This window comes from Coloeus monedula (genome assembly GCF_965178545.1).
Source record: "Coloeus monedula genome assembly, chromosome: 4".
Lineage (NCBI taxonomy): Eukaryota > Metazoa > Chordata > Aves > Passeriformes > Corvidae > Coloeus > Coloeus monedula.
Genome location: NC_138784.1, coordinates 41,013,053 through 41,034,283, shown reverse-complemented (window position 1 = coordinate 41,034,283; position 21,231 = coordinate 41,013,053). Strand labels below are relative to the sequence as shown.

The window sequence follows — 21,231 nt, the reverse complement described above, 5'->3', positions numbered from 1 at the left end:
CCCCCCCCCAGTTCCTGGTAACTTCCAATTGAAAATTTCCATGACTGGATATTGAATGAAACAAAAAGGAAAATTTGATTGCTATCTGTCACACTCAAGCTTCTAAATGGACAGCTTCCATCTTAAGCATGGGGTAGCTAGGACAGTGCTTTTGGTTTAAGATCCTAAATATAACAATTGCTTCTATGAAAGCAGAAATTCTGAATGTGCTTAGTTTTCAAGAACTTTTTCATTGTGTTCCTCAAAATTTGCCACTGCCCAAAATTTATGGTAGTAGAAGTTGAATTCTGGTAATGCATTAATTTGGACTAAGCAGTTAGTCTGGATTGACAACTGATGCTTTTATTTTCATATGTAGTATGTGAATTAAAAAGTTTTTGTTTCTCTATGATAAGCATGCATGCTCTCATTTCCATAAATCTGAAAGCTTTCAGTAGATTAAAAAGACCTGAGGAAATGCAGCTGGATTGATTACTTTGAAATTTTGGCTTTAATTGTTTCAGTAGCTTTACCACTTAAAACCACTTTACTGTTAGAGGTAAACTTTATTTTTTTTTTAAGGTAATGTTAAAGCACACTGAACAATAGTTTTCACTGTTACTGGTTCAACTCACTTCTGGATTAGCAGTGCTAACCCAGTTTGTGTATTATTTTCCTAGGCTTCAATTTATCATTTGCATTTCATATTGTTTTCTTGATATTATGTGAGTGTATATCAAGTTTTTCCTGCTGAAACTACCAAAAATAATTTTCTGTAAAATGACTTGTTTAAACTCCCTTTGGTTTAGCAAACAATCCAGTGAAGTAGCCAGTTTTCATGATTAAACCATCCTGCATCGGCTGTAAACAGTCCTGATGAGGAGTGAAAGGAAACCACATGTCCCAAAGCTGCTCTGGTGCAGACATTAATGAACCTCTGTGGAAACCCTTCAGTGTTCTCTAAGCTCTTATTCTTGACTAAAGGGCTGGTTTGGTTGTTCCCTAGGGATCTTCCCTTGGAAGGCCGGTTCACTTCCTGATGGGCATCACAGGATTGATTTTAAAAAGGCATTCTATTGTTTGTATAGTCATTTACTTTTGGAAAAGGCAGGTCATTACTGACACTTTCCTGGAAGAGGTGCAGTCAGAATCCCAAGGACCACCACTAGGCTTGTGCCAGGAAACAGGTGTGAGCCCAGTCCGGAGGAGCGGCCTGGGTCATGTGGTGTTGGAGCCACACCATGGGCAGCCCAGCCTCCGGGTGCCTGACCAAGGCAGAGGTGTTCTCAGCCCTGGCTGTACCAGGTGGCTCATCTGCAGTTGGTCACAGGTAAGGCTGTCCCTTGGTTGTGGGGCAAGGACGGGCCCAGAAGAGCAGGCAGCAACCAGTTGTCCTGCTGTTGTAATTTTCATACAGACATTGAATGTATGCCGGCTTTCTCAGCCCTGGTGGTTCGTGCTGCAGCCCATGGTCCTGGAGCCAGCATCCCGACTCCTGCACTCAGCAGGTGACAGCAGAGCTAAAATCTTCACAACAGGCCCACGGTACTCAGCTTTACTCTGCTACATTGATCAGGCATTGATTATCATTTTTCACTTCCGATTGACCCAAATAGACTTTGAATCTTGACTGAGTCATTTGTGCAGATGTTCAAAATCAATGAGGTCACCTGGTGAACGCTAAGGACCATTCCCAGTTAAAATACAGCTTCAGCATCTCCTCCAGCTGTGGATGATGTAGGGGTTGGATGCACACAGGAGGACTAACTCAAGGTTGCTCTGCCACCCAGTGAGCTGTTGCCTTAATTTTCGTCTGACAGCACTTTATGTACAAAGGATTGCAGGGAGTTGAACCAAGTATGGAAAGCCAGCTGTTCAGGAGGTAAGACAGAAAGAAGTCACAGCCCATCTACACCGAGAAAGCAGAGCTGGAGCTTCCCTTCAGGTGGTAAGTGACCAATCAACCTGATTGTAATTTTATTTTTTATGTTACGAAAGCTGTATGCAACAAGCCCCCACCATTGGAGTGCTGTCACCACAAATGCTGGCAGTAAAGCCTGATGATGGGAGTGGATGAACAGAGCCAAGGAGTAACCAAGATGAGTTCCGTTTCCAGTGTAAACATCTATCACAGGTTTAAGTAAAAAAAAACATAGTCCAGGCTCAGAGCTGACACACTTTTTCAGAAAACCCTTGATATCAGGGCAGGCTACTGCAAAGCTGCTGGCCTGAGAGCGGTGTGGTGGTGCACTGGTACAGACAAGGACAATATTTACATCCATCTATATTCATGGCACAGGGTGGACTCCTAATAGCCTTCCTGCCAAACCTTGCTCAATAGTTCATTTGGAGAACCATGGATCAGCTTAATTTATAAATGTTCAATGTTGCACTCTGCAGTGGGAAAGTGATTGAAAAAGCAAAGTGCTATTTCCCGAACTTCTTCTGTGTTTCTATACTTTCTTGTCTGCTGTGTCATCAAGTTCAGCTACCAGCTCTGAGGCTCAGGTTTTGTTCTACCTAATTGCCTGTGATAAAGACTACAGAATACAAATATAAGTATTGCTTATGGTACTTTGGCACCGAAGAGCTTGCTGTGTTGCCACAGTGGGAAATGCTGGGTAATAACCAAACTTTATTTGCCAAATAAATGTATTTTGTTGAATCAGCTGCTTTTCTTGCAGCTGCTTGGAAGAGAGCACTTCCTAGGGTGAACCTTCAAAGGTCAATATCTTCCTGTTCAAAACAATTCCTGTGTGTGATGGCTATCATCTTCCTTATCTGTTATCTCTGTCCCTGCTCTGCAGATGCTGGATTTGGGGCTGGCCAGAACACTTAACCCTGCACCCCCAAAAGGTTAATATTTAGCCAATCCCCATTATGTCCCTTCTCAATTAATAAGGTGAAAATAGAAGCTGCCTTCTCACTTGAAGATTTAATTTCTTTAATTTCAGATCAGTTTCCTCCTCTATACATAGAGACCTTGCAGACTTTGATGCCTGGGGGTTCTAAAGAGGACTTTACACAGGCTCTCCAGGATTTAACTCCAAGCCAGTGGTGAGATGTTGCCTTAGAGGGGGGCCACAATTCAGTCAGAGGACCCCACCCACCCACCCACCCTCTTTTAGATATTATATATTGCATGATGGTACCTAGTATTAATCCGGACTAGCCCTCCGCACAGCAAATCTCCAGGGTCAGATAATCCCGTTGCAAGCTGTCCCTTTCCACCCCCGGAGGGCCCTGAATTAGGTCAGACGGGATTAAATTTGCTGTTTATTTATTTATCTAATTTTTTTTTTCGTTCTGGTTACACGCACACTCAGCCTCGGAGGAGGCGGGGAGGGAGGCGGGGAGCGGCGGGAGCTTTAGCCGATGGCAGTGGCTGATGCCCGGCGGCGGATGCCAGTGGCAGCCGGGCGATGGCGAGGAGCCGGGCGGCTTACGAGTACACGGAGGCGGAGGACAAGAGCATGCGGCTGGGTTTCCTCCTCATCGCCGCCGGCTTGCTTTCCCTCTTGGGTCTGGGTTGTTGCTGGCTTCGCCCGGCGCTGCAGGAGCGGGGCGGCGGCGGCTCCGCCAACTGCACGGTGCTGGCGGTGCGGCAGCTGGGGGAGCGCTTCGCCTGCACCTTCTCCTGCGGGGCCGCCTGCCGCGGCACCGCCCGCTACCCCTGCCTCCAGGTCCTGGTCCGCACCTCCCGCTCCTCCGCGCCCGCCCTGCTCCATGAGGACGAGCGGCAGCTGCGCACCAACCCCAAGGTGAGACCCGCGAACGCCCTCCTCTCCCCAAATGCGGGGCGGTGGTCCCGCCGCGGCGGTCGGTGCCCTTTCACCGCCCCTGGCGCCCGCCCTCTGTTCGGTGCGGGTTTTTCTCTTTGGGGAGGTGGGCGGTGGTAAGTGAAGTAGGGGAACATCCGTCCAAAATGTCGCTCTGCTTGTTGCTCAGCAAAAAGTAGTATATCTCTATAGTGCGTATCTATAAACATACACTGTACCTCTATATTTATATGTTGTGTTCATATATATATATAGCATCTCAGGGAAGGTTTAGGCTCGATAACAGGAAAAGGTTGTTCACCCAGAGAGTGGCTGAGCACTGGAACAGGCTCCCCAGGGCAGTGGTCACAGCACTAAAGCTGACCGAGTTCAAGAAGCGTTCGCTCTCAAACACATGGTGTGATTCTTGGAGCTGTCCTGTGCAGGTCCAGGAGCTGGACTTGATGATCCATGTGAGTGCCTTCCAATTCGGGATATTTTGTGATTCTATATAGTATAATGTAACATACCCTATATGTATATTGTATAGTATGCTATATAGTGTATTACACTATCCTGTATACCAAGTATGATTCATGCACGCTCACTATACACACACACAGACACACTCACAATTCTTCGCGACCAGCCCCATTTCCAGTCCGTCCCGCCCGCGTCCGGAGCGCAGCCCCCGGACGGCAGCGCAAGGAGAGCAGCGGAGGCTCCGCTGCCGTTCCCCGGCCGCTCCCCCCGGAGCCCCGGGCGGGGAGACGAGGAGAGACTCCTGCTGCCGGCGGGGAGCTCTGCTCCAGCCGTGCCCGGTGCCGCTGGGTTGCGCGTCCCGGAGGGTGGGGTGCTTCCCAGGGCCGCTTCCCAAAGCACACGGAGAAATGTTAATGGAGCCACTGCTGGCGGGGCGCTGGAGAAGGGGCTGCACCGAAACAGAAGTTTCCTCCATGCTGTTTTGATTCTTAAACTTCTCCATCACCCACATGAAAAACGACCAAATGAAGAAGTTGTGAAAGTTGCATCTTCCAGCAAACTGGGGAAGTCTGAAGGCAATGTGTGACTTGTGCTTTCTCTAAAGGCAGTTATCCTGCCTTCTCCTTTTTCTTTTTATGCTGGGTAAAGATGGCCTTGACAGCATGTACCTGAGTGGAGGAGATCTTATTAAGTAGTTTGCAGAAGGAAAAAAAAAGCTGTTGGAATCCTCCCACCCCAGAAAGAACTTGAAATTGGGAGTGTACTGGAGAAGGAAATTTCAGCTCTTTGACAGAGGTGTGGGTGTAAAATAGTGCCAAGGGTTGTGCTAAGCATGATGCAGGGGTCTGCTGGCAAGGGCCAGGAAGCGTGCTTGGGTGTCCAGTTGGGATGTACAGCCTTGCATCTTCTCAGTCATACCTGCACTCATGTGCTCTGTCCCTTGGATGGCAGGTTAAGTTTCACACATGGGGTTTGAGGGTTGTTTTTTTCCCCTTGGCAGCTTGGAAGGGTGGTTGGGGCAAAAATCAGCAGAGTAAGTAGCAGGATGGTAAATCTGACAGGATTTGGATTAAATTGTTGGCACCACTCAGATGTTATGAGTGATGATGAAGATGCAGTGCTGGATGGTGCTTGATTGCAAAGAAGATGAAATGTTGGCAGGTGAGGGAGCTTTGCAAACCTTTCCCTGGGAGTGCTGCTGCCAGGCACCCTGTGGAGAGGGCTGAGGTGGCAGAGGTGTGCTGGGAGTGCCCCAGCTGTCTGAGCTCCAGGACTTCTCTATACATCTCTCCATTTTCAGGTGGGCAGGGGGGAGTTGGTAAAATGCAGGAGACAAGCCACCCATTTGATACGGGGTGAAGAGGATGTGGGCCTGCAGAGGGTGCAGCATGGCTCTCCCTGAGCATGGCCCTATGGCTCTGTTGTGGCCTCCTCCAGCAGTGATGGGAGGTGGGAGATAGGAGGCAAGAGCTGAGCCCTGCCACCAGAATGCCTGGACTCAGCAACTCTGGCAGCATCCACAGGTTCAGCAGCAGCTTTCAAACTGGACTACAACCACAATACCTTTCTGCCTAGTCCAAGTGTTTTGTTTTGTTTTTACTTCTTGATCCTATTTTCTTCTGCCTTTCTGGAAGTGTGGTGAGAGAAGGATTGTACCTGCCCAAGGGCTGAATTGCAATTACAGGGAGGCAACCCACGCTTCAGAAATAATGCCTGTATATGTCACTCAGAAAACTATTTTTATTTACCAATTAACTTTATGTTAACTAGTAATAAGGAAACAGGGCTGTGTGTTGGCAGTGTGTGGTGCTTTCCTGCTTTTACAAATATAAGCTGTTTTCTTTACCTTCCACCTTGCATCTCTAGGTGTGAGCTGTTTACCCTGGGATATTGATTGCTGAGGATTAAATCTGATTTACCAGATGAGACCAAGCAGAAAGGATGCATTTTTTTGATGTAGCCGTTTTCTTTGGTAGAAATTGAATTTACCTCAGTAGAAAACTATGTAGAAAAAAATGTGCTCTAGTTGTTTTCCCTACTTTAGGAAGCTTATGTAAAACAAATACCAAGTAAGAAGAAAAGTTGGTTAGGTCTCATCAAGAAAACGCACCTTTGTAAGGAACTGAAGTCTATATCTGTTGCTTTGGTTTTCCCTTTTTTCCCTGTTTCAGTGTCTGTGGAGGCAAACAGTTATACTCTCCTTGAATTTTTGTTTTAAAGTCTCACTGTCTTTAAAAACTTTCAGGATTTTATGCTGAAATATCTTCGTTAGAGCAACAGAGTAGGAATCTGCTGGATTTACTGCTTGGGATCCAGTATGCATTTGTGAAGATGGGAGCTTAGGGAGCTGTTTAACCCTTCCTGTTCCCATCATGGTTTTGCCCTATGTTTCCTTGTGTTCATGCACTTAGACAAACATGCAACATGCTAATCAGTTCCAACCAGCTAGAAGGGAAAAAAAAAGACCAATTTTGTTTTCAACAGTCTTTAAATTTTACTTTCTGCTTAGCTGCTTCTCTTTGTAGGGTAGCAATTTTCCCCTGTAAATCAATAGTGTGGAAAAGGCATAGTTCAGGCTCCTTACAACACACAACAGTACTAAATCAGCTGGTAGCTTCACTCCCCCCAAAAATCCCCTGTCTTTGAGTTAAAGTCTTCTGCTTTCTGTAGTAGAGTGGGCTGACATATAAACATATCACAGCGATGAATCTGTCTGTTCTAGTGAGGAAAAACCTTTTTCTAGATGCGGGAAAAAGAATTTTTTTCTTCTCTTTCTTTCTAAGATAATCACATCATTGTACAGCCCAGGATTCATTTTAGCTCTTAAAAGATTATATAGCTGGGTCAGAGTTAATCCAGGAATGTATATATAAAGCACCGGACACGATTACATTTGTGTTCAGTCTGAGTGATCTGTGGATTTCCTTTTTTTTTTTTTTTTTTTGATTGCTGTCTCAGAGGAAGAAATTTCATTGGAGTGACAGTAGCCTTTCTTCAGCTGCCTTGATAGCAATAATAATCTCTGAGATAAAGCTTAAGCAGGATTAATTCCAAAGTCAATTTGTTGCTATCACTCTCTGGCCATCAGGTACGTTGGTGACACATAACAGCCAGCGCAGGGACCAGGCCATGAGTCTGGCTGGGGAAAATGACAGGGGAGTCTGTCAGCTGCTAAAAGGTCTGATTTGTGGGTTTTTAGACATTTCCCTTCCTACATCTGCAGTTAAGTGTAGGGTTGGAAGAAGTTGCCCACTGTTTTGCCCAAGAAACTTTTAGGGGAGTGACTGGTAAGACAGATGTTAGAAGCTGAGCAGCAGGACCTAGCTCTCCCCATCCTTGTCCGTGGGCAGGGGACCAAACCAGTTGCTGCTCCTTGTCTGCACTTCACACCTGCCTGTGCTCATGTCACACTTCTCTCTGTAACAGCTCCACCTGACAAGATGATGTGCAGTCATGTCTTCTGTGCAGTCATGTCTTCTGTGCACTTGTAAATAGGATTTGGCTTAATTTTTGGACTCTCTTAAATATGACCCATGACAGAGGAGGTTTCATAACAAAATATAACTTCACGATAATTTTGTGAGAGTCTGGTGCATTTGGTGAAGCATTCAGATCCGTGTTTGGGCTGGTGCCTGTGACAGGCAAACTGTGCAGATGCTGCCTAGCAATTCCTCTGGAAGCAGCACCAGGGGCCACGGATAAACCCTACCACCCACTTGTTACCACCCACATTCCCAGCCTTAAGCCTCTGTGAGGGGTCATGGGTTTGGTCACTCCCAGTGGGTTGTGCTGCTGCTGATCATCTGCACTGACAGATGCAGGTGGAAGCTAGACATGGTGCTCAGCTCCAACTCCCTCAGTACACTCAGCCCCCCTCAGGAGGGGGCAATTTTTTGTACTAATGGAGCGAGCCCACCTGCTCATGTCCTGCCTCAGTGGGATGGTTGTGGCAGTGCTTCCTGCCTTCCATGCCATGAAGGTAACCCAGTAGTGAATGGAAACACTCACAAAGTTAGGAGAAGCTCACATATTGCTTGGTGTGGTGGGTTCACCCTGGCTGGACTTCAGGTCCTCACCAAAGCTGCTGTATCACTCCCATCCTCAGGTGGACAGGAGAGAGAAAATGTTATGAAAGGCTTGGGGTTGAGATAAGGACAGGGAGAGATCACTCACCCTTTACCGTCATGGGAAAAATGGACTTGACTCAGGGAAATTAATCTGCTTTATTGCCAATTAAATCAGAGAAGGGTACTGCATAAATAAAATCAAATCTAAAAATGCCTTTCCGCTACCCATCCCTTCTTCCTGAGCTGAACTTCACTCCTGACTTTCTTTACCTCCTCTTTCCCACCAGGACAAAGGGACAGGGAATGTGCGCTGTGGTCAGTTCATCACGCATTGGCACTCCTTCCTCTTCACACTCTTTCCCTGCTCCAATGTTGGGTCTCTCACACAGGAGACAGTCCTCCATTACCTGCTCCAGTGTGGGTCCTTCCCACGGGCTGTAGTTCCTTACAACATGCTCCAGCATCGGTCCCCCAGAGGATCACAGGTCGTGCCAGGACCCTGCTCCCACGTGGACTTCCCTCAGAGTCACAACCTCCTTTGGGCATCCCTTTGTTGTGGTGTGGGGTCCACCATGGGCTGCAGGTGGATCTGTACTCCAGCTCATGTTGTGGGTCTTTGCTGCACCAAACAGATGGTACGTGCTCTGTCCCATAGCTCACCAGGAGCCAGGAGAATGGTCCTCAACATGTCACTTGGAAACTGAGTTTGAAGTCTTGCTCCTGAATGACTTTGGTTTGTCTTCTGTTGGGCTGACTTGCTTCTACTTTGGGCCCTGATGTCTCTTTGCATTTGAAACTTTCTTGGACTTGTCTTGTAGTCTGCAAAGCCTGTCTTTCTTAAAATTAAAAACGTGACTGAATTAGGCAAGAATTAATCTTTGAAAAGCATGAAATGCAACCTGGAACTTAAACCATAGTCAAGAGTTCATGCATATGTTCTTTCTCTGTGATATGGAAGAATATCTGCCCTCATGAAGTGTTCAGAAGGACCAGAAATCTTCCCAGGCGTCTGCTGAGACACTGAAGTGGGATCATCCAGCAGCAAACATGGATACAAATCCTACAAAACGTTGGTGTAAAGATGTATTAGCTGTTCACTGACATTTTTACTGGTGTCCTAGCTTGCTTTCAGTTGGCATTCGTTTATGTTTTGATGCCAATATTTCATGCCATGTCTTGCAAGGGAGGACAGCAGAATTAATGTCTCAGGAACTGCTTATTGCCAAAGTGGAAGTTATTTCACATTCCTCCATCAACTCACAGCAGCAAAATTTGTGAGGTTATGATTCCCTTTTATCTGCCTGCTGACTCTGCTTTGGAGGGTGATACAGCTTAGAGATCCACTCCCTGTGAATCTGAAAGGGACAAAGTGCACCTTGGATTGGTGGGACTATGCTGGCATCCTGGGGAGGCGAACAAGCTCCAGTGCTTGTGCAGCAGCTGATATGTTCACACTGGGATTGCACCTTGGGTGTTCTCTGTGGCTCAAGACCTTTGTCACATTGAGTTGATGTTTCAGGGCGGACCCTGGGATTCGTATTTGGACAGGGACCACTCCTCTCTTCAAGGCTGTTAATCCTTAACAGGCTGAAGCAGAGAGGTCACATCAATTTAAGGCAAGACCCCGGGTGTCTCCTTTGCATTTTTCACATGAAGATAAAGAGGAAGAGGTAGAAATACATCCAGCATGCTTTCTGTCAGCTGGGATTACTTGTGCAGAGAATGATGTGAAGTTTGAGTTATGGAAAATATTCACTGTTGTGCCCAACTTCCAGGTGTCTCTCCTGTAGGTACTGGCAATACTCCCATACACTGTCTTGCTTTGGCATGCCAAAATACAAAAGTGTTGCCTGGAGAAACTGTTTTTGGGCCCTTTTACATCTTCCATACCAAGAAAAATCCCTGCCCTGAAAAACTCAATGTTTTAGTATCTTCATATTGAGCTAACAGCATGGGGACTGATGGGAAAAAAATGTGAAGTACTCTGTGATTAAATGTCCTGGGAGACTGTTAAAGCTTGATACTTGTCTGTTCAGAGAGACAGCTCTTGGGAAAAGAGACCTCTCTGTTTTTTTCTAAGCCTGAAACTCAGGATGGGGCTAAACAACAGTTCACTAGGTTATGAACTTTGTGAAGGATTCAAGAATATTTTGTGGGGGTGGAAGGTCTCTGAAGTATCTAGGGAAAGTTTAGCCAGGAGTGGTGGGGTGGTTGCACTTTTATAGCAGAGGACAGCAGTAGGCTCAGCCAGGAGGAAGAAACATTTCAGAGGATAGAGGAAATACTGGAGCCAGTAGCACAGGAATAGGAGTTTTGAGATAGCTGAGTGAATTTAGGCAAAATAATGTATATTGGTACTTAGCTGTTTTGTCTAGTTCTGCATTTTGTGTGCTGGGTAAATAGTGGCTGGTTTGGGGGCTACCTACAAGCTGGGGGCTTGGGATGAGCAGGGTGGTGACTACAGTCGGACGTAGGCAGTGAGTGCACAACTGATGGGATATGGTGCCATTTCCAAAGCAGGACATGCTCCATAAAGGAAAACATCAGGGTGGAGAATGTTGGAAGTGCTGGCCAAGCAATCAGGAGGGGACCAGCTGGGATGGTGCAGCACGTTGGTGCTCTCAGGGGGACAGAGCAGAGCCAGCAGTGCTCTCAGGTGTCTTTGTGCCAAATTTGCTGACTCTGCCCAGCTGCTGCAGAGATTTATGTGAGTGTGGAGGAGAAAGGGGCGTGTTTGATGCTTCCAAAGTAGACAACCAAACCAAAACCACTGCTGAACAAGGAATACTATCTGTATGTGATAAATCCTGCATTCTGGTTTCTGAAGTAGACTGGTGGTACTGCTCATTTCTGTCCTTCATCATCATCAGTGGGACAACCCTTGTTAAGGATCATGTAAACAGGGAACTAAAGGGAGCTCTGTGCCATGGCAACACCATGTGAAAATGTGGATCCTTGCATGTGGAAAAGGTAGGTTTCAGTTTGGAAGCAACAAGGAAGACCTTGCAGATTCTTTCAGTCTGAAGCCTGCAAGACACTGGCAGCAATGGCAGGTGTTGACAGAAGTGGTCAGATTTTACATGATCAGGGAAATAAAATCCTGAGATTTCTCCCTTGCCCTTGGAATGGCAAATCTTCAAGCTGTTGTATGGTGGACATAGACCTGTAGGTCTGTACGTCTTAGGTATAGCGTGCAGCTGGGGACAAGGTAGGCCCCTGTGAAACCTCAGCAGAAGGAGAAGCAGCATTCACTGGGCACAGTGAGTGATCTTTATTCTCATGTTAGAGAGGGTATCCCTCTCCTGGTTGTTACTGCCTTCAGGATACTGTGGCGAAATTAATGTTGTGATCATATGTATGCATGCCCTTAGGGGTTTCCTGCACCCTTCACCTCCTGCTTCCTCATCCTTCCTAAGTAGGAGGCTTTTTAGCTACCTTCCCAGTCACACTTTTTTTCTGTTTGCAGCTCCCAATTTTAAAGGAATTAAAATTCTGTGTGTGCACCTGGAGCCTTGGTGTCCATACATCCTGCAGGGCGAAAAGCCTTTGTGCTACCAGAGGGTCAGTTAAGCTGTGTTACTCAGTGTGGTTCAACATGTCCTAGCATGATTTCCTGTATGGATGCCTGGTAAAAATGGGAGGGATTGTGCTTGGACACTGGACTCTGATACTGCTGACACTTGATTCAGTGCACTACTTGTTTTCTATTGTTTAGCTGCCTGTGGCTAGGAGGTAAGGGTGGTGTGTCAAAGACTTGGAAACAAGGTACATGTGTGTGTGATCCAAAGGGGAGCCTCTGAAAGCCCAGTCCAAGCTGGGGAAGGAATTTCACTTGATCTCTGGGCTTTGAAGCAGATGTCTGAGGGTGAGATCTGCAGATAGCTCAGCTGCATGCTCAGCTCTCCTTGACTTCTGTACAGCAGAAGCAGATGCTGAACCTTTCTGCTGAAGCAGGGCTGTGAACCTTTTTGCTTGTTTGCCTGGGTTGTAACAGTGGGAGAATACCTTCTTTTGTAAGAGGACATCAGCCAGATATCCCATCACCTGGGAAAGCTTGCTGGACTCTTCATGCTATTTATTAGAATGATACTTAAAAAACTTGTGATTATGTGCCTCACTGAAAATAGGAAGTTATTCAAATCCAATCCACGCAGCCGGCTAGAAATATATCAAAATGAAATTATTATATTCACATTAATCATGCCAAACCCCAAGATGTTATGAGGCGGTTTGGTTTAACAGTGGAACAAACATGAAAAAAGCCTTTGTTTTCTTTCTGAATGCTGTTATATTCTTTTCCTAGTATAACTAGCATTTGAAGTGAAGTTTAGCTAATATTTCTTTTTTGTTTCTTTGGAGCTTTTGTTTATTATTCTCCGTCCATTTCAGTCATGCTGGTATCATGAGGAAAATGCAGAGCAGTGATGCCCTGTGTTCTTGAGCACAGAAATAACTCTGTTTTGCAATGTGTCTTGGCAGTGTTCATACATCCCTCCCTGTGCAAGAGACGATCAGGAGAACTCTGAGAACGTCACGTACAAGCAGAAATACTGGAAAGAGAAAGTGGGTTCTCAACCATTTACATGCTATTTTAATCAGCACTTGAGGTGAGTATTCTCCCTTTGGCTAGGCAGGAGTGCTTATGCATCTGCTTAACAGCTGTCCATTGGTTCTATTTGAAATTATATATAAATGCATGCATATGTATATACACATGTGCAGACCCCCTCCAGAGTGATGTGGTTTATCACACAGAGCTCAGTGCAGAACTTTGCAAGACAGTTCTGTTGATGAAAAGCTATACGGAAAGGAAGGGAGTATTTTTACCACTCGAAGTAAAAATATAAAACTCTGAGAAAAGTTTTCCTTAAAACATGCAATTTTTATGGCAAAAAGCATCTTGGCTTTTAAGACTCAGATGGCAGATTTCTGGTGTGCGTAGTAACGTTCCTTTCATCCACAGAAAATAAACCCTACTTTGCTCATGGAAGAAAAGGGAACATCAGTAAATACTACAAACTATTCAGGAATTGTGTTCATAGAGGATTAATGGATCAGATACGTGTAATAAACAGCCACAGAACTGCCAGGTTTCATACATGCTTGCAGAGCAGAAAGTCATAACCTAAAGCATCTCCCCTTCTGTTTTAGTTCTTACTTTTACTGCCAATGTTGATGTGACTTCCATGTGTATGAGAGTGACATGTGGTTTCCTTCCTTCAGTAAACAAAAAGAGGAGGGATTCCTTTTTCCTGTCCCTTTCTGGTGGTGATATGCCAGGAAATAAAAGGAAATGTGGTGGCAGGATGAGGTTAGTCCTATCCCACAAACACTTGGAAGTTAAATAGATGAAGGAATAGCTCGTGACTTGCAGGTGCAATTCAGGGCTCAGTGTGGGAGTGTTGGCACCAGATATTTAAGTTCAGAAAGACAAACAGGAGGAAAGTGGATGCCAGTGTGCTCGGGCCTCGAATGAACCAGGGAGCTGGAGCAGGGTGGCAGGCAGAGAAATGCCTGACTGTCCTGTGGGTGTCCTGCTGAGTGCCTTGGGGCTTCAGGTTTGTCCTAGGCTGGCTGTAATTGTTGTCTCCCAGGAGAGACTGTAGACCTGGTCAGCATGCATAGGGTGTGTTTGTTGTTCCTGGTTAACTCTTTGCAGAGGGACTCCATCAAAGCTTTGTAGCAACATTTTTTCGTTTAGACGGGAAAGAAACATTATTTACAGCATGCAGAGGTTAAAACTTAGGGCACCCTGTGTGATGACATCAGCCCTGTCAGGGACCTTCTTGGGTGTCCTCTGATCCACAAGATGCCAATGCTTGGATCTGCTAACCAGGAGCCGAGTTATGATTTTGATTTTTCTGGGCAGGCAGGTGTTGCCAGTTCCTTGTGCTCCTGGGAACTGGGACTTGCAACAGCCGCTGTCCGAGTGAGCTGGAGAGTCAGAAACATGGGATTGTCTGCAGGAGAAGTCATGGCTAGGATACATCTAACCTGGTGTGGAAAGGATGATGTGAAAGTTAACTTTTTTAGTCAGTGGAGAGAAACAGGAGCCTTATATCTTACCCCATAGTAAATGCCTGATACAGGTCAGATGCCCAGAGGTGCTTATTTCTCTCCTGTAAAGGAGTGTAGGGTGGTACGTGTCCAGAGCTATGTGAGCTGATTCTCACATCACATTTAGGCAAAGCAAAGACAAAGTTTTTCTGAGGCTGCATGCTACCTAGCGTCTGCCGTTTATGTAAGCCGGCACTGAGGATTTGTGCAGCACTCAGGCAGAGTTTTTCCTTAAAGATGCTGAATCCTATACTGCTAAAAGTTCTTGCCAGCACAATGGCTGCATTGAAACACTGCCTTTTGCTGATCCTACAACAATTCATACACAGCGTAAGAGTGGCTCGCTGCCAGAGATACTAGAAGATAGTCTAAGCCGAAGTGTGTACCCCATCTATTTTCTTCTGAAGATAGCTTTGGGAGATAAGTTCTGCTGACTAGGAATGTGCTTGCTTGGCTATACTTTTAGAGCAATGATGACTAAGCAGCCTGTGAAGCCGTAAAAAGGAACCATAACAAACTGAGGGAAAAGTCTGTTCCCTTCAAAACAGAAGTGTGCATACTTTCTGACAGTACTTTTTTCACTGTGTGGATAAGCTAACTGTTCACTGCCAGTCTGTATAAAATGTATTATAACCCCGTGTCTGTCCCCTCAGGGCCCCTCTCCCAGGGCTCCATGGCAGGGGGGAAGGGACCCCTACACATCATCTCCTCTTCATTGAATTTAGTTCAGTTTCGTTGTCAGAATTGTTGCTGCATGCAGAGTGTACATGTTGGGTAACATCTCCCTTCGGTTTGGTGGTGCATGTTTCAACAAGCTACTTTGAAAAGACAGAAAAGGGGATGCCATTGCAGTTCAAAGTTATACAAGGGCAACGAGAAGCAGACTCGGCAATTTCAACCATTCTTAGTTACTGTAAATCCAACTGCCCAGCAAAACCAGCTGCCTGAGATTTATCTTAGGGAGCCAAAGTGCAGCTTAGCTTAGAGCTCAGTGCTTCACTGAAGAGCAAGGTTTTGCTTTGCCACTGTACGCACCTACCTTTAGTGTCCCATGCTTCTCTGACAAGCTTTGGGACGACAGGTTCAAGTTGCATGGGGAAGTTGCTTTTCTGGATCTCTGGTGAAGGTGCCTGTCTGTTGACATGATGATACCCCAGTCTGAAGGAAGCCCTGCACAGCAGAAACCAACATCTAGTGCTTCAGACCCCCAAATAAAAGACAAATTCAGATAAAGTTCTCAGGCTGTTGCCAAAGGTTTGAGAAGGCACTGAGCTCTTGGGCTTCAGTGTTCTGGATCTCACACCAAGTGTCCCGGGGGTCCGCAGTCATGACCTCAGCCAAACAAGGGCCACAGCTCTATGCCCTAAAGTGGGACAGGTGCAGGAACAGGCAGGATGGGGGAGATCTTGTTACTTTATTTCTTCATGTTCCTGGTCTCATTGACATCCACAACAAGAAAAAAAGAGAGAAACTAAGATTGCCATGAGCTCAGACCTACTGTCTCATGCCATGCAGAGACAAGCAGAGCAACCTGTGTCAAGTAATTTCTTATTAGTGGCTGATCTATGGGGCTTTATTACCTTTTAGCTCTGGGTTTGTCCTGTACACAAGAACACTCTGTGTTTCCTTTGCTGTGGCACAGCAGATGAGCCAGCCACACTTTAACCTCCCCTGTGTTTGCTGCAGGATGCTGTACACAAATTCATCAGATATTTGAAGAGCAAACCCTCTCAAGTGACTAGTGACAACTTGTATGTTGTTGGGGTACCCTGCAGGGTTCCCACTTATCTCAGAATAATTATGCGTATAAGCCAAGGGTGCTCAGGTAGTAGGGCTGCTCATCCATTAATGTTGGAACATAAATCTTAGTTTGCTCTGTTACTTCACAGTTTTCTAAATTAATTCCCTGCACCTGTGGAGCAGTGCTTGGGCCCGAGGGGGAAAGGACTTTACTGTCAGTAAGACAGTGTGCTGCCTCTGTGTGCAGCCATCCAGCTGAGGATTTGTGCATCTTGCAACAATGAGGGAAAAAATGACTGCTTGTCAGAGCGACTGGATGGGAATATCTGGGGGAAAAAATCAGTGTATTACAAACATCATTAAATCCAGATTGTTTGAATACAAAAATATTTGTAAGGTTTCCCTATCCTGCACCTCCACCTCTGTCAGCTTTTGTTGTGCAACATAAGGTACACAGTGTGGTTTGTAAGTGATGACTGAAATGTTTATGAGCCTGTAACCTTTTGGTCCTACATGACTTCTTGGTAATCCCTGCACTGCAATTCTTCCCATGATGTTCACTAATTGCTCTGAAGGCTCTGATGGAGGCCTGTTTTATCTGGTGTCTGTTTGAACTACTTGGCAGAACCTAACAGGGATGTGTTGTATAATGCAATAACTAAGCCAGTTAGCCCTGCTCAGAGCTCCACAAGGGTTTAGCCCGGAGCTCTAAGTCCTGCTAAAAATAAGTCCTGGTCTCACCTTTTAGCAATGAAAACAAAATTCCTCCCTCCTTGTCTGTTCAGTGAAAGGGAAAGCTGTGTTTTCAGGGTTAAGGCAGAGACATCTTCAGGGATTTTTTTTTCCCAGTTTGTTCTTTCACCCTGGGACCACTGCTGGGCACTAATGGTGTTGCACAGTGCCCACCACTGCTTACAGCAAGAACCAGGTCTGAATGCCTGAGCGTGGCTTGAAATTATTGGGGGGTTTCCCCCTTTTTCCCCCTAGGTGTCTTTCTTGCTTCTGCTGCTGTTTTGTGCATGGGTAACTATTGCAGCTGGTGTGGCCCCACAGATAACTGGTGTTGGGACTTCGGGTGCATCCCCTCAAGAGGCTTTGCATTTACTGGAAACCTGAATGGCAGCACTGCTAGAAAGAAGAGATTGCCAATAACCAAGCTTAGGGGGAATATGTGCAACCCCTCTGCCAACAACTTCGAACTGAAGTACTATATGAAAGTCGCAGAGCAAAGACAGGTTTATTAAAGACACTGTACTTACAGGAACAAGGCAACAAATTTAATTACATCTGCTGATTTTCACAGGGAAAAGAAAGGTGTTTCTAGGCATGATGTACCTCCTCTGTGCTCAACATCACTGCCTCAGTACCAGGGGAGTGATGCTTTTAGGCTTTCCAGCAAAGACAGATCTTTACCATGAGAAGTCTTCCCCGGGGACAGAGCACCTTTCCTTTTCTGGTTCCAAGTAAAACAACAAGCCCTCAGACTGTGGGAGCAGGCAAGTCACCTTAAAAAAAGTAGTCAAAACTGGTAGCTTTGCCAAGCAAACCCAAAGAAGTTACATTACTGTGTTTTGAGTGCCACAGAATCACAGAATACTCTGAATTGGAAGGCATTCACAAGGATCATTGAATCCAGGTCTTGACCCTGCACAGGACCATCCCCAAGAGTCACACTATGTGCCTGAGTGCATTGTCCAAATGCTTCTTGACACTGTCAGGCTTAGTGCTGTGGCCACTTCCCTGGGGAGCCTGTTCCAGTGCCAAACCACCCTCTGGGGGAAGAACCTTTTCCTGATATCCAACCTGAACCTCCCCTGACACAACTTCAGGCCATTCCCTTGGGTCCTGTCACTGGGCACCACAGAGAAGAGATCAGTGCTTGCCCCTCCTCTTCTCCTTGTGAGGGAGTAACTGCAATTAAGTCTCCCCTCAATCTGCTCTTCTCCAGACTGAACAAACTAAGTGACCTCAGCCACTACTCATACGGCTTCCCCTCAGGGCCCTTCACCATCCTCATGTCCCTGCTTTGGATGCTCTCCAACAGCTTAACATCTTTCCTATATTGTGGCAACCAAAACTGCACACAGGAATCAAGGTGAGGCCACACCAGTGCACAGGGACTCTTGCTGTACCTAAGAATAGCAGTAATACCCATCTAAACCCAAACCTCATCTCAAGACTTAATTAAAGGCTCTGTCTTTGACTCTTTTCCAAAAGGGAAAGTCTTTTAAATTACTAAATCACAGTCACACCTGTAATGAGTGTTTGACATCCATTGCTGCTACCTTTGGTACCTATGTTTTTCAAAACATTTAAGATTCAATCAAAAGGATATCTTGCTTTCCCCAATCACATTTTCTTTCCTTTAATTGAATCCAATTTTCTAGTTTTTTTGCTTGCCCCTTGTTTTTGAACTAACATCTGCTTAAAAAAATACTTAAAATTCAATGTCACTAATAAGTTCAGAGCTGTGAAGATTGAGTATTGCCTGCTTATGTCCTCCTTGCCAACTAGCAGTCTGTTATTCACAGGTGATGGTACAATAACTATGAGGGGGCAGTATTATACCTCTTGTGAAAGGATTTTTCTGTTCAGGTGCGCTGATTGGTGACTTTGCACCCATAAAGTTAATAGTACTTTATTCAATTTATAGTCTCCACCTGTGCCTGCTTATATATTTGGAGGATTTTGGATGTGCAGATTCATGCGCTCCACTATTAAATACACCTGGGATTCTTTTGATATTTTTTATGCTGCTGCCTTTCAAATTTTATAGCTGAGCTGCTCACAATCTGAGTTTTATTCTGCTCCTTACTACAGAACCCAAGAGAGATCTATGGTGCCAGCCTTGGGCACTTTCAGGCTGGCACAGTGCAAAGGATTGTCCATACAGACATTTTGGGTGAGAGAAACCCCCAAATGCAAACGGAGGTGTAATTAAATCTGGCATCAGGTGTAGTGTGGCAGTCTGGCTCCAGTAGCTCCTCAAGGATGGATAAAACTGCAGATTTGCAAACATCTCCATTCAATCTCTCAGTGAAGGAAAGAGTTCCTTCTTTTTCCCCTACAGAGAATTCTTTCTTAGTGCTGCTTTCTGATCAGGACAAAGCTATAGTGGGAGAGACAGCAGAGCCATTGAACAGGTATCTGCTCCCATGTGCCACTGGGTTAGGAGACCTTCACTCCCAGGACACCCCTGGAGGAGGCTGGGTTGCCAGGATTTTAGGCTGTGAGGTTTGTTGCTCCAAGAAGTGACAGGTGGTGCTGACGAAGCAACATGAGATGGGAGTGTTCGATGTAAGTGAGGACCAGCATGAGTCAAGACTAGAGGTATTTTTCTAATTGGAGAAAGTTCTGTTTCTCTCCTTTGCAGATAGTTTTCCAGCAGACTGCATGTCTCTGGCTGTAGATGGGAAAGCAGCAGCAAAGTGCAAATACCACAAGACTGATTTAATAACTGCTAAACTGCAAGGGAGAACAGAAAGAGCCAGAGATGAGGAAAACCTGCCATCACATTTCCCAAACAAGATCCCAGACTTGGAAGAGGCAGATGGACAACAGATCTTTCAGACATGTGGCACAGCTAAACATCCATATGTCTTGAGATGCTTTCTCCTGCTATTCTCCTCTGTTTCCCTTTGGAAGTGCATGCACCTGTCACAGACCCAGCCATGACTGTGTATTAGATGATGCTGGTGGAGGCGTGGAGGTTCAGACCTTTGTGGGATTCTTGCCAAAGTGTTCCAGTAGGAGCCTACTCAAGTCTACTGAGGCACTGCTGTCTGCAGCACCAAATCACAGCTTATTGCTGAAACAGCCACCGCTGGGAAGGAGATGAGGCCACCCTGGGGCAGGCTGTAGTCCTCTTGGGGATAGATTTCATGCAGGCTGCTGCCTGCCAGTGCAGCTGGGCTAGCCCGGGCGACCAGCAGTCCAGGGCTGACCAGTTGGATTTGTCTCTGCCAGACCCAAATCACAGCCAGGGCTTCTGTCATCAGGAGCCTCCATGTAGCCCCATGGACACACCAGTGCTCAAAGCTAAAAGCAAAGTTTTAATTACTGTTTAAATCCATCTCACAGGGCCTGATAACATTTAAGGTAGATAAGTATAAATGCTGCCTGGTGTTATGTTTCTGCCAGAGTGGTTTTGCATTCCACAGTCACAACCGACTGTATCTCTCATGGCTGTTTGTGATTGCCACATTCCCTAGAAGACATAAAGCACCAACACTTTCTTTCTTTCTTTTTTTTCTTTTTTAATCCAAATGAACTTGTTAGCCTGTAAACACTGCAAGTGGAATGCTCTCAGAGTCTATCATGAGTGCTGGTGATAAAAGCACAAATGAAAGCAGTGAATGAAGTGGTCCACTTAATCATTTTCTAACACTTTGGCAAATAAAGCACCTTTACTCTTGCCATGTTAGATGACTTTCACTTATGATGAATTGATCGTATCATGCTGATTTATATTTTCTCCACCTTCTGTTCCTCCTCTACACAGGCCAGATGATGTGATGCTGAAGCGCACCCATGACGAGACTGTTCTCTTGCACTGCTTCCTCTGGCCCGTGGTGACATTCCTGGTCGGAGTCCTCATTGTGGTCCTGACCATCTGTGCCAAGAGCTTGGCTGTCAGGGCAGAGGCAATAAAAAAGAAGAAACATTTGTGAATGGCAAGGCTGCTCATGGAAAAGAAAAACCTGCAAGAAGATGTCAAGTGGGGCAACCTGACACACCTGCAGGTCTGCGGGGCACCCAGCTGCGTCTCCTTCCAGTGTCTGATCTGTGGTGGAGTTGCTCTTGTCTCAGGATTGTTCTTGGGAGATTGCCCCATGAAATGCCAGCTAATTGCTTCTTCTGCTATGGCACTAAATAAGTAAAAAATAAAAAAAAGAAAATCTACACTGCACCAAATATGCTGTGTGCTGTTAGTGCTGAGGAGCAGCTACCCAGAAATTGAGACCGTTTATAAAACTCCCTGATGATGTTTATTTCATCTCCACAAAGTGATCTTTGTTAATGTTTAATACTAAATATTTAAAATATTTACTTTAGTTAGAACATATTTCCAAATGAATAAAGTTTGATTCCTTTGGGGGTTTTAACTTCTGGGGGTTTTATTTTTTTGTTTTTCTTTTTTTATTTCT

General features: G+C 45.7%; 1 protein-coding gene across 1 annotated transcript; it reads left to right on the top strand.

Moving 5' to 3' along the window:
- Positions 1–3,401: 3,401 nt before the first annotated feature.
- Positions 3,402–20,754, top strand: KCNMB4 (potassium calcium-activated channel subfamily M regulatory beta subunit 4; the record flags this gene model as incomplete). The annotated part of the gene is made up of 3 exons (XM_082279913.1): positions 3,402–3,740; positions 12,767–12,894; positions 20,586–20,754. The coding sequence occupies 3 exons, from the start codon at positions 3,402–3,404 to the stop codon at positions 20,752–20,754; spliced, it is 636 nt and encodes a 211-aa protein (XP_082136039.1).
- Between the last annotated feature and the right edge of the window lie 477 nt (positions 20,755–21,231).